Source organism: Lepidothrix coronata, unplaced genomic scaffold (assembly GCF_001604755.1).
Source record: "Lepidothrix coronata isolate B3197 unplaced genomic scaffold, Lepidothrix_coronata-1.0 Scaffold84, whole genome shotgun sequence".
In the NCBI taxonomy this organism is placed as follows: Eukaryota; Metazoa; Chordata; class Aves; order Passeriformes; family Pipridae; genus Lepidothrix; species Lepidothrix coronata.
Genome location: NW_016690264.1, coordinates 3,122,358 through 3,137,085, shown reverse-complemented (window position 1 = coordinate 3,137,085; position 14,728 = coordinate 3,122,358). Strand labels below are relative to the sequence as shown.

The following is a 14,728-nucleotide window of genomic DNA, read 5'->3' as shown; positions in this document are numbered from 1 at the left end:
ATTTTCACTTTGACCGAATTATTAATTCTTTCTGGTCATATGCTGCAAAGATCTCAGGCTGATATTTCACAGCACTTTAGCTTGGGTAGAAGTTAAGAGTGCACCTAGGAAGCTGTGACTGAGATATTCTCCATTGCATACTAACCAACAAACACTGAGGGTGCAGGGGGGAAGCTCTCTACTGGAATCGTGTCTGGGGGTCTTCCGTATGTCATTTCATACAGTAAGTGTCCAAAGCAATGTACATCAACACCTTCTAAAGTCTGTGGAGGAACAAAAAAAATACAGCCACAACTCGTTAGTTTTTCACAACTGGTTAACCCATTGCAGAAAAACAGTGATTTTGCACGTGAAGATAGAAAAGAGGAACCACTAAGACAGTTCTTAACCACAACCACTTCCCTGCATAACTGTTGCTCAAATGAAATCTTCATGCCTCAAGCTAAAGCAGACACCACTGTCTTCCTGTATGTGATGATAAAAATGTGATAGCAGTATAGTCAAGTTCTGTAAAAATGTGTGAAGCTGTAAGGTCTTTTCCTACAGCAGTTTATAAAGCCACACATTGACAGAAATCCCAACTAAGCTCATTTTCCGAGCTAAGTCAAACAGCAAAGAATGAGGTTCATAATAGGACCTGCTGCCACTTACAGGGAGGCAGATAAAAAGACAGAAAAAAATGCATATCAAACAAACCTAGGAGAGCCTCCCTTGCTCCTCCTTAGGTTTGTGCAAGCTGTACATACATTCTAAGCTCCCACACAGCATATTTCCTAGATTTCTGAATTGCGTTTAAACAGAAAGGGCTCCTCTGACTGGAAGATGCTCAGAGCTTTGATGGCACTAACAGATTTGGGCTAACCATGAACTTTTGATCGTTTCTTTGACAACACAGCAGAACTTGTTTAGCAAGGTCAGCAAGCAGCTATCTCGTGATGCTGTATGGAATTTATTACAATGAGAGCCTAAAGGCAGGGCAAGATGCTGCTGGATTGCTGCAACAGGGCAAATTTGTTTTCATACTTTTGCAGGAAGATAATATTTTGCTTTGCAAGCCCTCAGTTAACAGACACCCTTCAAACAAATAAAAAACAGCTTTGAATAGCTAGACATCTCACCAATTTTCACAGTATTCACCAAAGACAAGGCTGATTAATACTCCCACCTAAGCACAAGTAATAAGCTGTGATCACTGGACAGACATCCAAGTGAAAAAGTGTGGTAGACAATAAGCACATTCCTATGAAATATAAGACCAGGGTGGAAAGAGATCTTAAAACAACTGTACTTTACCTCTATTTGTGCCAGCATTGTATTCACAAAAATACTCACCTACATTCCCCTTTTACCTGCTTACCTTTGGCCTCAGCCTCACTTCAGTGTGCTGCAACAAAACTGTTGTGCAGCCAAACAGTGATTTGGAGGAAGCAGAAAAGGAATTTGATGGAGAAAAGCCCAAATTAAAAACAGGGGCTTGAGAGAGGTTTTTTTCATCCTAGTCAGTTCTCCACAGAGGTTCAGGATAAGACTCAGTTGAAGTAATTGTCTGAATCTTACATTAATTTTCCGAAACTGTGAAAAGTATGATCGATAAAATGATGGAAGTCCCAACAAGGAATTTTCTAGATCCAGTAACTTGCAGGTATCCCCATCCAACATCACATTGGCAGAGTGAAGATGGCCGTAAGGAAATCCTTTCTCATGCAAGAATTTTAATACCTGAAAAAAATCCAATGCAGAAGCACTGTCACAAGATGCTCTGATGATCTCAAGATCATAAGATCATCAGCTTAAATGCTCCAGTACTGCAGCAGATACATAATAAATGAGGCCCCCATTTGGAATGCTTGCTCAACTTGATCTTCTACATCATCTTTGCCCGACTATGCGTTCCCATTTCACTGGTAACACTTTTCACAAAACAAATATTTGATGCTGATCCTCAAAGCAGCAACCTCCCAAAAGAGATCTGGAAACCAAAATTCACAATACTACTGAATATAATAGTTTGAATAAAAAAAAATTTTAAAAACACATGAATGACCATGAATTTATGGCACATGTTCTGCAGTCTATTAATTACTTCTTTTCCTTTTTACACAAGGAAAAAACTACAATATCACCTCTCTCCCACTTAAACTCCACATGCACCAATTGCCTTTTTTTTTTTTTTGGTCATAAATGGTCTCACACACACATATCTAAATTCAACTCTCAGCAGCTAATCTCAATTCACATTTACCTTTGAAGTCTGCTGCTGAAATAAAGCTTCTGTGCTCGAAAGTTTGTCTACTTTTCTAGCTAAACCAGTTGGCCTCAAAAAAAAAAATCATAAAGGCAGGTAAATAAAGCAAAGAGAAAAGTACCTCTAATATTTGCCTTCCATATGTTTTTATTTGCTGAAGCTCAAGACCTTGAATTTTTTTAGGATTGCAATACTTCTTCAGGAATGGGTCTTTTGGCTTTGCCTTTAAAAAAAATACACATATCAAATATCATGCTGAGAAAAGTCAGTATTTGTCTTAGTTTGCTCAGCAATAGATGGCAAACACTTTTATAAAAGACATATTATGGTCATTCCATACCCATGTGGGCAGTAGACATTACCTTATAAATAAGGTCCTTTAGTGTCCCTTTTTCACTGAATGGTCTAATAACCAGTGCTGAAGATTCATTGGCAGTGGCAAAAGTGATTTTGTAAATATAGGGATGCTATCAAAAGAAGAAAAACCATAGGCAAATTTTAGATGACTGGTTCTGTAATTCATTTGTGTTCAATTCACAAGTAAGAAAGGATCTGCCTGAATTGTATATTTAAAGCAATAAATTGGATTCTGTCAATGACATTGAATAACCCATGCAAATAAAACTTCACTAAGACATTATTCAATTAGCACATAAATTAAAAAAAGAAAATCCACTATCTTTTTTTTAACAAAACAGACTGGCAGTTTAGACAAATGAAAAATACTGCACTTATTCATGAGCAGCTTTACTGCATGTTTAAGTCATGATAAGCTAATAAATTCATTCCCAGTTTTATACAACTATGGCACATAAGGAAATTCAGCATTAATAGCTGTCATAACAGTTTTATGTCTTCAGAAATTATTATAACAACTTTGCAAAACCAAATGAGAGAGCACAGTTGGAAATAAATTACAGACGCAACACAAACACCAACTGAAATTGTTAGTCAGGAGAAGACCCCTTGTTCAGGTCTTATTTTAATACAAGTTTCAGTCTGGCTGGAGTGTTGAGCAGCCTGGTTTTCAGCCTCTCCTGTTATGGGCAACTGCTGAGCTCCAGAACTGCACAGACATTTACCAGTTTAAATACTATCCTTTTCGGCCAGTCTCTCACACACTTAACATCCTCAACTCCTTTTGGAGTCAAATGCCAGTTTTTCAGGCAGAGATGCCTACTGGATTTATAGCGTGGCATTGCACAGGAGCTTAAATTGTACAGCTTCCATTCTACCTCTACTTAGATACTCCTTTTCTTAAGTTCAAAGAACTGAAAAAACATAACAGTTCTTCCACTGCTTCATCCACTGCTGCCTGAGAATATCCCCAGCTCATGAGCTAGCAATTACCCCTAGGTAGCACTATCCTAACAGCCTGAAAGTGTTGAGGAGGTGAAATAAAAGCTCATGACCTCACAGTACTGCACAAGAAGAAAAAAAATTAAATTAACCACAACACTGAATCTCCTGTAGTAATCCTGCAGGATTGTTATTTGTGCTGAGAACACGTTGCTTCACATTATATGGGAAATGTAATTAAAAGGTTTGCAAACCTTTAAATGAAAGCAACTCTAAAATTACAAACTGTCTACTAGGCTACATGTGCTTTTGCAAGATGAATCCTTGACATGCACTTCTCTGCACAATTTAAAAGTCTTCAAGTATTACTCACAGAACAGGAAGAAAGAAGTTTCACAGCATACTGTAAGTCTTTGTCAGACAAGTACTTATCAGGGCCAAGATCAGCCTGGAAATAAATAGGAAAAGAATGGCATCATAAAAGATGTATTCTATAAAGAAAGTGTGATCTATATTCTACTCTGGCAAATGAAGACAGATGTTTGAAGGTATATTTTAAAGAGCAAGCAAGGAAATTATACATACAGAATGAAACCTGAAGAGGCTGAACAAGGTCATGGTTTCACAAACAAAATGTGTGACCATAAATATTACTGCCTGTTTCCTCCCCCAGATCTGACATTCATTACTACACTGAATGAACTCTGCCAAGTCCAAACTAAGGGACTGTGTGCATTGTGAACTGATAAGGCACCTTCTTCCTCTGCACCAAGAAAAACTCCCCTCCTATTGCAGGCTTTAGTGATCTCTGCTCTCCAGTGAAGTCTCACAAACAGCACTGCTCATACAATTAAGGCAGCAGAACATTTTAGCACAGGAGCAAAAGCAAGCGTTGTCAAAGGACCAGTTCATTTCTCTCTTGCCTAATAGTTTGTCAGTACAACTAAAGATCTGAATAAGAAATCTCACCACTTTAGAAAGGATCATCTTATTATTTTCAGTGAGCAGATTTATATATGGTCAACAGCCACATCATTACAACTAAAGAATCGTGAGGTGCAGGACTGGGAACAAATGGCCATGCACAGAAACTTGCAAACTGGATTTGCCACCAGAGGAAGGAAACACAAGAAGTTCCCACACCACACATCCACCTAAGGGCTTTCAAGGCTCTCCCAAAGCCTGAGCTCTTCAGCCAGTCTCTCTGACACTCTCACATGGTATTCAAAATAAAATCTTGAGTGAAATTGAGTATGAGATGAAGGCATATATACCCAGCTTAACACTAGCCGTTCCTTTGGTTGATTCTTTATCTTCATTAAGAAATATTTCTTACGTATTCGCCAACCTATAAAAAAAAAGTCATCAGCAGCTTTAATTAAACACAACAGGACAAGGTCTGTAAGCAAAGACTTAAGACTGGAATCTTAGGACAACTCATACAGTTGGGAAAAAAATCAGACAAGCTTTCATGCACACATGCTCTTCTTACCTATATCTTTTAATGGTTCTACCACTTCCCACTTTGGCTCTGATCGGAAGAACATTGAAACATGCTGTAAGGCAATTTCTGGAAAGAAAAATGAGAAGAAGGGAGAAAGAAAGTAGAAAAGAAATTAAAATGTTTTAAAGAGACTATATCATGTAATTATCCACATATTAGGTAAGGTTCAATGCCAGAAGGAAGCCTGCAGGAATTCAGACTAAAAGTCAGCAAAATCACTTCAAAAGGAAATCAGATAAAAACACAGTTAGAGGACATTTGCATTTTTAACTTGATAACTCAAATCCAGAGAGAAAACAGAGAAAAGCATTGCTTGGAAAATTTAGCTTAACGGTCTGCTTTCTATCTCTACTAGATCTACATTTCCGAGTCTAAATCCAATGCTCACAGCTCAGATTTCCCACAATAGGAGTACACAACATTAGATCATGAAATGTTTCTGCTATACCTGTAAAAGTACTCACTTTTATCTCTTTAATGTGCATCTATATTGCCATTACTACATGTAAATTATGGAAACTAAACAGTTCTGTTTCACCATGTGTTATTCTGCCCTTTTCTGTGCAGACGAAGGTATTTGGCCAGCTATCATGAACCTACGTACATTTGGGGGGCTGGAGGGAGGACACCTGTCTTGTTAGTGAATTTTCCCACAGCTGGGAACACAACTGGTTTATTCATGAAGTGACTCAAGGGGAAATCTCAACGAGAAGTGGTGACAGCAGGGGGAGAAAGGGAATCATGCTAACAAGGAATTTTCTCTAACATGGCTTATCTTGGCATAGAAAAACAGCAAAAAGGTAAGGATGTGTTGATCTCTCCCTCTATACTGTATATACACTGTATCTTCTCTCTATATAAATATGCTAGAAAAAAAAGTGCAATAAATATCATCTCACTGCTCCAGTATTTAAAAAAATCACAAACTGATGGTCTCTAAAGACCACAGGCAATGATGTCTGTGCTACCAAGTTCCCAGCAACTGGCAGGAAACACAATCTTGATGAAAGTTCTCAGAACTAACACAGAAGTCACAGTGTCTCCTAGAGGATTTAAATTGCTTGCTCAGCATTAGCCAGACAAACTGCATCCATAAAGAGTTACTAAGAATTTACAACTCCTGCACAGCTTATCATAAACATCCGGTAAATGTTCTTTGCACTTTGAAGCTGAAGACACCAGAATGTTACATAAAGGGAGAGAAAAAAGACAAGTTAAAAGGAAGTAGTGAGTTCCTGCTTCAGGAGACTCTGCTTTTATGAAAACAAGCTTTGCATTTTGCAAAGAGTTGGTTTGCCCGTGAACTAAATCTGTGGAGTGGGTTTGATCACTAAGAGGAAGTTTTTTCAGTCTGTAAGACAAATATTTAATGGTTTCCAATAGCTGAAGTAATACAAATTCAAAGAAGAAACATTTAGTAGTGAAGAAACTGATCACTGGGCTACCATTTTAAAGGGATACAGTGACTGTCCAGTATTTGTGGGAAGAAGGTGTCTAACTTATTCAAGCCTTGTAAAAGTACTAAACCTAGCTCAAACAATTATTTCTGGAAGTCTCACATCCCAAAGCAACAGAAGGAGCTGGACAAGATGACCACAATTGTTCCTGCTGAAAGATTCAGTGTTGAGAAGACTGGCTGTTTTAGCAGAACATGGAGTGGACAAACTTAACTCCACCTTACACTCTGACAGACAAATGACTTCCCAACAGCAACCCTCTCCATTTATCACCAACGATCCCTCCCCCAAGTTCTGCTTATCTTGACCCTCTGTGAAATAATTCAAATATTTAGATTTGACAATCTCAGCATGATCCATGCACAGAGCTGGAGAAGCCTTATCATAAATAATCACATGCACAATATCACAATTTTGAAGGTTGTTCCCCACATGTTTTAGTGCAGATCCTTGCCAGCATTCATGGAAGATACACACACATCCTAAAGTCAAACTGTAATGCAGTTTTGTACTTCCTACTTACCAGTGTAGTTTACAGAATAGCTGTTTGGGTCCAAGAATTTCTTTACCAGTTCACAGTTAGACAGTATGTGATGGGTGGTAATTACATCGAGATAGGCCTGGAGTCCCTTCTGTCTTTCAGCGATGAATTCACGCTCCATATTTCCAATCAGTTTTTTTGGAGGAAGAGGTAGACTTAGAGTTGAGATCTTAAAAAGAGAGGAAAAATTACTAGCCTTGCTCTCAAAATGCCTCAGGGATATAAACTGGCAACTCAGAAAGTAAAAGACTCTCAGCAGCAAGCTAACTACTTGTGTATATACAAGCTTTTATATTTTTCCTAAGTACTGTTATCAGAGTCAGATGACAGCTGACATCCCACTGTGAAGAGATTAGTAAATGGAACAACACTGAAAATACAAGGAGACAAATTTTTGCTAGTGACTCATACATTTAAGATCACTACACAAAACTTTCAGATACTAAATGGCTACAATTTTCAGCCAGACCTTCCTATGACACACCTCTGCCACAGCACAAAAACTATTCACACCTTACCATTTTCTCTGGATGAGATTTATGCTTTCTCATTTCATGAAGTGCAGATTAATAACTTTCCTTTGCCTCTATGACTTAGTAGGTAATTTAAAGCCCTTTCTGTCAGTACTTTAAATCTGTAATTTCAAATGTGGTGCAACTTTTTCATTTTCTCTTCAGAATTTGCTACTGTACATTTTTTTAAAATTCTATACATCTTTCAACCCAGAAATAGCTGCAATCTACCAGTGGACATAGAGTAGTTGTTTTATGCTGACACTAGTGATCCAAAACTTCAGAAAAAAAATCAGAGAAATCCTTCCAAATAGGATGATGAAAAAACGTACAAAAATTCAAAGCCTTATGTAAGTCAGATCAAAGAGATCATCCTCTGTGTTTATATTCAATTACATCATGTGAATTGCCAGAATACATTTTTCATGTTGTTAACACATTGTTGTCTTTGCAGATCAAAGCACCTGCCTTGGGTAAGCTGAATTTCCACAGGAGTTATCTTTAAGAACTGTGTGTTGCAGGAATCAATTACACCAGATGCAATAACCTCATTTCTAAAGCAAATAGTTCACCAGGGAGAAGACAGGGACTTTTGGTGTTTGAACAACTTTCATTTTAACTAGTGGAAAAGGTAAAGGATTAGTTCGACAAACTGGGACAGAAGAAGCATTCCCTTTCCTTTTTACCTCATACATTTGAACACAGGAGTTGTTCCCTACTAAGTTTAGCACTTCTACTTCACCATTTTCTGACTGCAGATTATGGACTGAAAAAGAACTACAACTATGTCTGGATTACAGAAGATGTTTATAAAACTCACCCTATTCACTGAGAATTTTTAATGCTCTTTTACACACAAGGGAAAAAAACATCCAGGAATAAACCCAAAAGCAACCGTATACCACTCATAGTCAGTAATTCACCAAATTAGTTTTAACACCAGAGGCAAATCGAACTCTCCTTTGTCAGACCACTCCAATTCAAAACCAAGTTTCTAAACAAAAACTAAATCCTTTTCTGGTACTACTCACTTAAAAAGCATGTCAAATGATAATCACCTTTACCTTCTTGACCTGATAGCTAGCTACCATCAGAGAGACACTGATTCTAGTTCAGATATTTTCAAACCACTATTATTTGTTTTAAAACTTAAACATCTGCTATTTTTCAGCAGAAAGTAACATTCAGGCCCAGGTTTTTGTAGCAATCTGACAAAACACACGGCACAGCGAGATTGCTGTCTGTCCTAGAGGGACACCTCACTGAGGTCCTGACCTTGCCAAGACCTCACATGCTTTCAAACACCAGTAATATTTCTCTGTGGCCCCAGCTCACCACTGGAGCCAGGATGGGCTTCATCACGGAAGAACCTGGGAATTAACATTCTTATCTTCAAACCACAGCCTGCTCAGGAATGTCTGTTCAAAAGCTGCAATAAAATGCTTCACAAAAGCCAGATATCTTGCTGTGAATTCCAGTGCTTCCAGTACTTCACTTAACAAAACAGAATAGCAGTCAATGATCTCCACACATCTCTGTCAAATAAGGGAAGAGGAAGAAATGCAGGACAGACTGGAAGGAGCTTTTCAATCCAGTACAGCTGAGAGTTCAGGGAATCTGGCTTGAAACCTTCTGATACAAATCACGGTCACAGGTATGCATTCCCAAGCCTAGACAGTTTTGAAATTCTTGATCCTTAGTATTATTACATAGGTAGCACCAGATTAACAGCAGAAAATTTGCATTCCAACTCAACTGCAGCTGTGTTCAAACACAAACACCAAAATCTACAAAGAGGTCAAGTATGCCATGAGAACTTGAAGAACTTGGGGCTTTACATCCAAAAGAAGCTCCAGCAGTTTTTCCAGCTGCATTTTAGTTTTGAAGGAAGAAAACTGGAGTTTGGTATCTTCCTATTGGTCCTTGTTTTATACTGTTTTTTGAAGGGTTGCTTTGTGTGGAGTTTGTTTGTTTACTCCTATTTCAATATACACAAAATGAGAGTTTAAAGAGTTTAAAAACAAGTCATGGGACCTGAATACTGTGACAGAATATTGTTGCTTAGAGTTCTGGATGGAAAGAACTGAGGAGCACTGCACTGTCTTAATGAATGTGAAAACTTCAGCTCCAGCATCACAAAGAGCAATTTATAAAAAATCCAAAACAGTGGGAGAAAAAAGCAATTTTACCATGATTTTCACTAGTTACTGTCTGCCCTGGCATTTGGAACTAGGCTGGAGAAGCAGTAGTGTTTGTCAAAAGCAGAGCTGTGCATCTTTCATAAACGCTTAAAACTCTATTCCTGCCCTTCTGCTGGGCACATAATGAAGAATAACACCTTTTAGGGTGGTTCTCTGCTTGAGCCAGAAAAAGCTTCTCCAAGCAGAGACGAAACTTTGCCTTTCCAGACTGTGGGAAGCAGACTCAGGAGTTTGAAAATCAAGGTGTGAGCAGTAGTTTTCATTGAAGGAGTCAAGTGCTAAAGATCATGGCCTGCTAATTTAGCCACGCTCTCATATCCTCCCATCCAAGTTAGACATATGTTTTGATCATTCTGTTTGATGTTTTCCAGTCATCCAAGAAGTTGATGTTTTTGTCCTAGATCTTGGTCTCCCTCTTGTTTCAAATTCCCCCTTATCCCACTCTGCAAGTTGCTGTCAGATAATTTCCTGAACCCTCCCCTTTTATCATTCTCCTCTGTCTCAGATAAAAAGGCTTTTTCTTTATCATACATAACCTATTTACCTTCACTTTCTAGACCTTCCAACTAGGCCTAACCTTGCAGTACCTGTCATTTCTGAATTTTAAGATTTAAAGGCCCATTGCTTTCTCTACTAAAGGTGCCCCATTTGAAATGTAAATGAGAAGGCATAAAGCTTTTTCATGCCTTAATACATCCTATTCCCCAGGGTTAAGAGGAGCTTGTTATAGGTGGCTGCAAAAAGTGAACTCTTTCTTCTTTTTAAAACTTTCTCAAAATTCTTTCTCTGTGATCTTTATCAAAACTTGACTACGGTTAAGACCACAGTGACCCCTAGGTACTCTGATGACTAGTACCATCTCATCTCCGTGTTCCCCTGGGTGTTTATCTAATTTTAAATCTTGGATGTCTCTGGAGCAGGAGACATCTCGGTATTGCATTTATTCAGCACATCACAGACAAAGTTTCTAGGTCATGATAAAAGTTCCTACGTGCTACTGCACATTCAACAGAATAATTCAACAGGGCAACCAAGCTGCATCTGTTGAATTATGACTAATTTGTCCTCCCATCCACCTTCAGCAAAGGAATTGGTTACAGCTCACAATTCAATACTCTTACAGGGCTTTGCTCACCAAGGATCATCAAGCAGAGAGTTGATTAAACTGGGGAGGTAAAGAGGAATTGGAAACAGCATTAAACTCTTGAATTCATGCAACATTTAACAGGGGAAAAAAATTCAACCTCACAAAAATCTACCCTCAAACTGCATCATTCATTTTTTATCTTGTTTGCCGAGTACCATGGAAGTACCAAGTAACAAGTTTCAACCCTGTAGATGCTCATCAGTCCTGCTTTCTCCATTTTCCAAACACACTCACATACACCCTGCTTTTTCCCACACAAACTAAAAAGAAATAATTGTCCTAAAAAGCAGAAGAAAACACACAGTGAGTCCAGTGTTTGACCAAGGAACACTCCTCAGTGACACAGAAAACCATCACATGAGAAGCAGCATCTGGTAGTGCTTTTAGACGAATATAAATAATGGGACACATAGCACTTCAATGCTGAATTTATAAGGTTGGTATGTGCCTTGGCTTTCTCCAAATCAAAGAAGGAACAAATAAAAACACATAAAACCGGAACAAGTCACAGTACTGAAGGGAAAGATTCAGTAACTGCCAGTTTCCTCCTTTTCTATATAAATTGATCCTGTTGATGCTAAAATTCAATTTTATAAGGGAAAATGTAGGAATGAAAAAGTACACATTCAAGTTACATTTGAAGTCACAGTTTCTCTTTAAAGTTATGTGAATTTTTATTTCTTCTTCACTGCAATATATAAAAATATCACAAGTCATTTTAAATATACCCTTCTAATGACACTTTATATTTATATATCAAGGGTGAAAGTTACCTGCAAGCTGTTATTAAGTAAGTCAAAGTCACTGTATCGCCTCACAATCTGCAAAATAAAAGACAAAGTTCAGGAAACAAATTACTTTTTCCATTAGCATTTTACTCCTCAAAATCACATCAGAGAAAAGTAATTCCCATTTATAATCATCTTCTTCTTTTAACAATTCTTGTACAAAGGCATAACTGCTGGATTTATGTCACATTGCCAGAGAGCAAAGCAGTTTTTAATCACATCTCAATCAGACAGAAAATGCATTTCTAAACATTATCTTAAAACAGTTTTAAAAATATTTGTGAGTAAAGTTGTCTGCAAACAAGACATTTTTGCCATATTAGATGCGACAATTTTTCATAGTCATCTTCATTACAACTTCTTGGTTTTGTTGCTCATCAAGGCTGTATTTTTAGCCCTAAGGAAGGCAAAAATAGCATTTGAGATTTTAAAGTGATGGTTGTACCAACACACAGTACTAACACATGAGAGGCATTTTTCCTGGAATATTCAGAATAGTAGCAGACAACACGCCTTCTGTAGCTGGCAGCAATACTGGTTTTGTGTTAGTTTTTGACCAAAAGTATTCAAGCACTTCATGTTCTCAATTCCAAATGAACATTTCTCTTTCCAGCTCAAATCTGAAAAGCTAGGAAGAGACAATTTTCAAACTCTTCCTAAAAAGGCATCCTGGTTACATGAGCCACAGCTTAAGAAATTACCTGCCAACTGTTTTCTGCTGAAACTCCTCTCTGAACACGGATTATGTATTCCTAATAAAAGGAAAAAAATATTAGAAATGAGAACGAATAAGCTGAAGAAAGTTATTAAGTACTTCTCCAAATATAACCACCAACACCGAGAAACAGAAAATTCAGATCCTGCACCTAGGGGAAGGTCCAAGATTGGTTTGCTCACACCCATCCCTAGCAATTGTCTCACTCTGTTTCCCAGTGTGGAAGACAAGGAGAGGTGCAGGAGCTTGAACAGTTTAAACTTGAACAGTTTAATTTAGTTACAGAGAAAGACAGTAAAAGCATACTCAGCACACATCTCTACCAACAACAAGAAACCTCTCCTTACCTCACCTCCAATATCCAACAAGTACCCCCAGGAACTACTGCCACCACCATAACAGAGCAACATGCCAGTAAATAACCACAGAAGCCCAACCTCCAATTATTTTCATACTGGAAAGGTTACCACAAAAGCTGTGGAATGTGCTTGGGTAACTAGAACATCTCAGTTTCTCATGATGGTAACTCTTCATTTATAATGCAGGCTTAATGTTAAATATTTATATATTAACTATGCAGATACATCTAAATCTCAGTAAGGAACTTCTGAATTTTAAGAATTAATAATTCTTCCACCACAATTACATTCATAAATCACAATTTTTTTCAGTCTCTTCATTTCAAGCTCCACTGTACCTTTTGTAGATCAATGTCTGGTCATAAATACAGCAATATCATTATTGGAGATTTATTCAATTATCTCAAATATAGATATGAAGTATTTTATACACCCAATCAGGCACACTTCAAGGCAGCCATGACTATGGTAAACAAAGTCATGTTCAGTTTGAAAACAGCTCTAAAAACACTTTTGACATTTCAAATATCATAAACAAGGCAAGTCCTTTTCCTAGAAATCCTATATTCTCCATTTTAGATATTGTTTAATTAGTAAGGAAATAAAATTATTCTGGGCTGACTGTAGTAATTGATACTTCTTTGCCATTTGCTTACACAAAGCTCTATAAATGCTGTTCTTTTTAAAGTCTTATTACAGAGATTATCCCACAATCACATAATTTACATTGAAAAACAGGCTTGGCTGGGGTGGCAGGACCCTGCACTGGGGCTCAAAGTGCCACTAAACCCCCCAGACTTCCCCAGGGAATGAGCACAATCACACCACGCACCTGCAGCTACACATTCAAAGGGAGAATGAAAAATTCTGAGCCAAACACAAATTCACACCAGGGCTCACAGCATTCCCAAGCTGGAACACGCAAAAAGCTCCCTGCACTTGTGCCAAGCGACGCACGAGGACCCACCAGCCCCTGCCTGCAGTGCAGCAGCACATGATGCACCGCTGTCAGCCAGCTCAGATGACTTCATTCACCCCGGGACAAACTTTAAAACATGTTTTATGTAAAGTGCTGAACAATTTTTCCATTTCAAATGCTATTTCGCTGAATTGCTTACATCAACAGGAGTCTTACACGAAAAGGACTGATCAGAGCATTATGCACATTTCCAGATATTAAAATTTATGCTGCGTTCCAAATTATTGTGAACAAACAATAAGGAAATAACAACAAATAAACAAAGGTATTTCCTGCACCTTGTGTTTAATGCCAAATTTGTCCATTCCATAACAATAACTCTATCTGACATGCCTACCGACTAGATAATTCAATTAACTGAGCGCTTGACTCATGAAGTATTATAAACTCAGGTTCACAGTTAAGAATCCCCTTCATGCACTTTTAAGTATCTTCTTTCAGGCACTGTGAAGTGTCTTCTGGTTTTGGAATTTGCCTTCCAAACCCCACAAAATAATTCTCCTCTTTAAAATGAAATTAAATTAAAAACTGTTACACTGAAAAACATAAATGTACCATTGGAGCAAACAAACAAAGTGCGGCACATCAGAGAATCCCTCCACAGAATTAAATTCTCATTTGACATCTACCAAGTAATTAGTGTAAATCAAGAATTATGACTCTTCCAGACAAGAGGCAAAGGCAACACTTACCAGTTGGTATTACCTTATGTGTTCAACCTTACCTAATCCAGATTTTATTTTCTCAAGTTTCCTTCCAAAGCCCAGTGCTGCTGAGTCAAAAATGCCATGCATTTTCTAAAATTCACTTAAAATATCCTCTATTGTCAAAGCTGTCAAATATCTGTAGCAAGTTTGAACCACCTAGCCTTGAGAAGAAACAAAACTAGTAAGCATGAAAACCAAAGTGATTTATCACATTTCTTGTCCTAGCAGCTTAGATGGAAGTGACAGAAATTCAAGATGTCACAAACCAAAACAC

The 14,728-nt window shown here is 37.9% G+C and overlaps 1 protein-coding gene across 4 annotated transcripts in view; it reads right to left on the bottom strand.

The window, feature by feature from the left end:
* PXK (PX domain containing serine/threonine kinase like) overlaps positions 1 to 14,728 on the bottom strand; it is a 35,047-nt gene that overhangs the window by 12,337 nt on the left and 7,982 nt on the right. For all 4 annotated transcript variants that reach the window (XM_017820584.1, XM_017820585.1, XM_017820586.1 and 1 more), the window contains exons 2-11: positions 12,396 to 12,446; positions 11,680 to 11,727; positions 7,029 to 7,215; positions 5,037 to 5,114; positions 4,819 to 4,892; positions 3,918 to 3,992; positions 2,608 to 2,712; positions 2,367 to 2,468; positions 1,558 to 1,719; positions 146 to 263 (exon numbers count right to left, since the gene is read on the bottom strand). In XM_017820584.1, the coding sequence (XP_017676073.1) occupies positions 146 to 263; positions 1,558 to 1,719; positions 2,367 to 2,468; positions 2,608 to 2,712; positions 3,918 to 3,992; positions 4,819 to 4,892; positions 5,037 to 5,114; positions 7,029 to 7,215; positions 11,680 to 11,727; positions 12,396 to 12,446 (1,000 nt within the window). The remainder of the gene's footprint in view (positions 1 to 145; positions 264 to 1,557; positions 1,720 to 2,366; positions 2,469 to 2,607; positions 2,713 to 3,917; positions 3,993 to 4,818; positions 4,893 to 5,036; positions 5,115 to 7,028; positions 7,216 to 11,679; positions 11,728 to 12,395; positions 12,447 to 14,728) is intronic.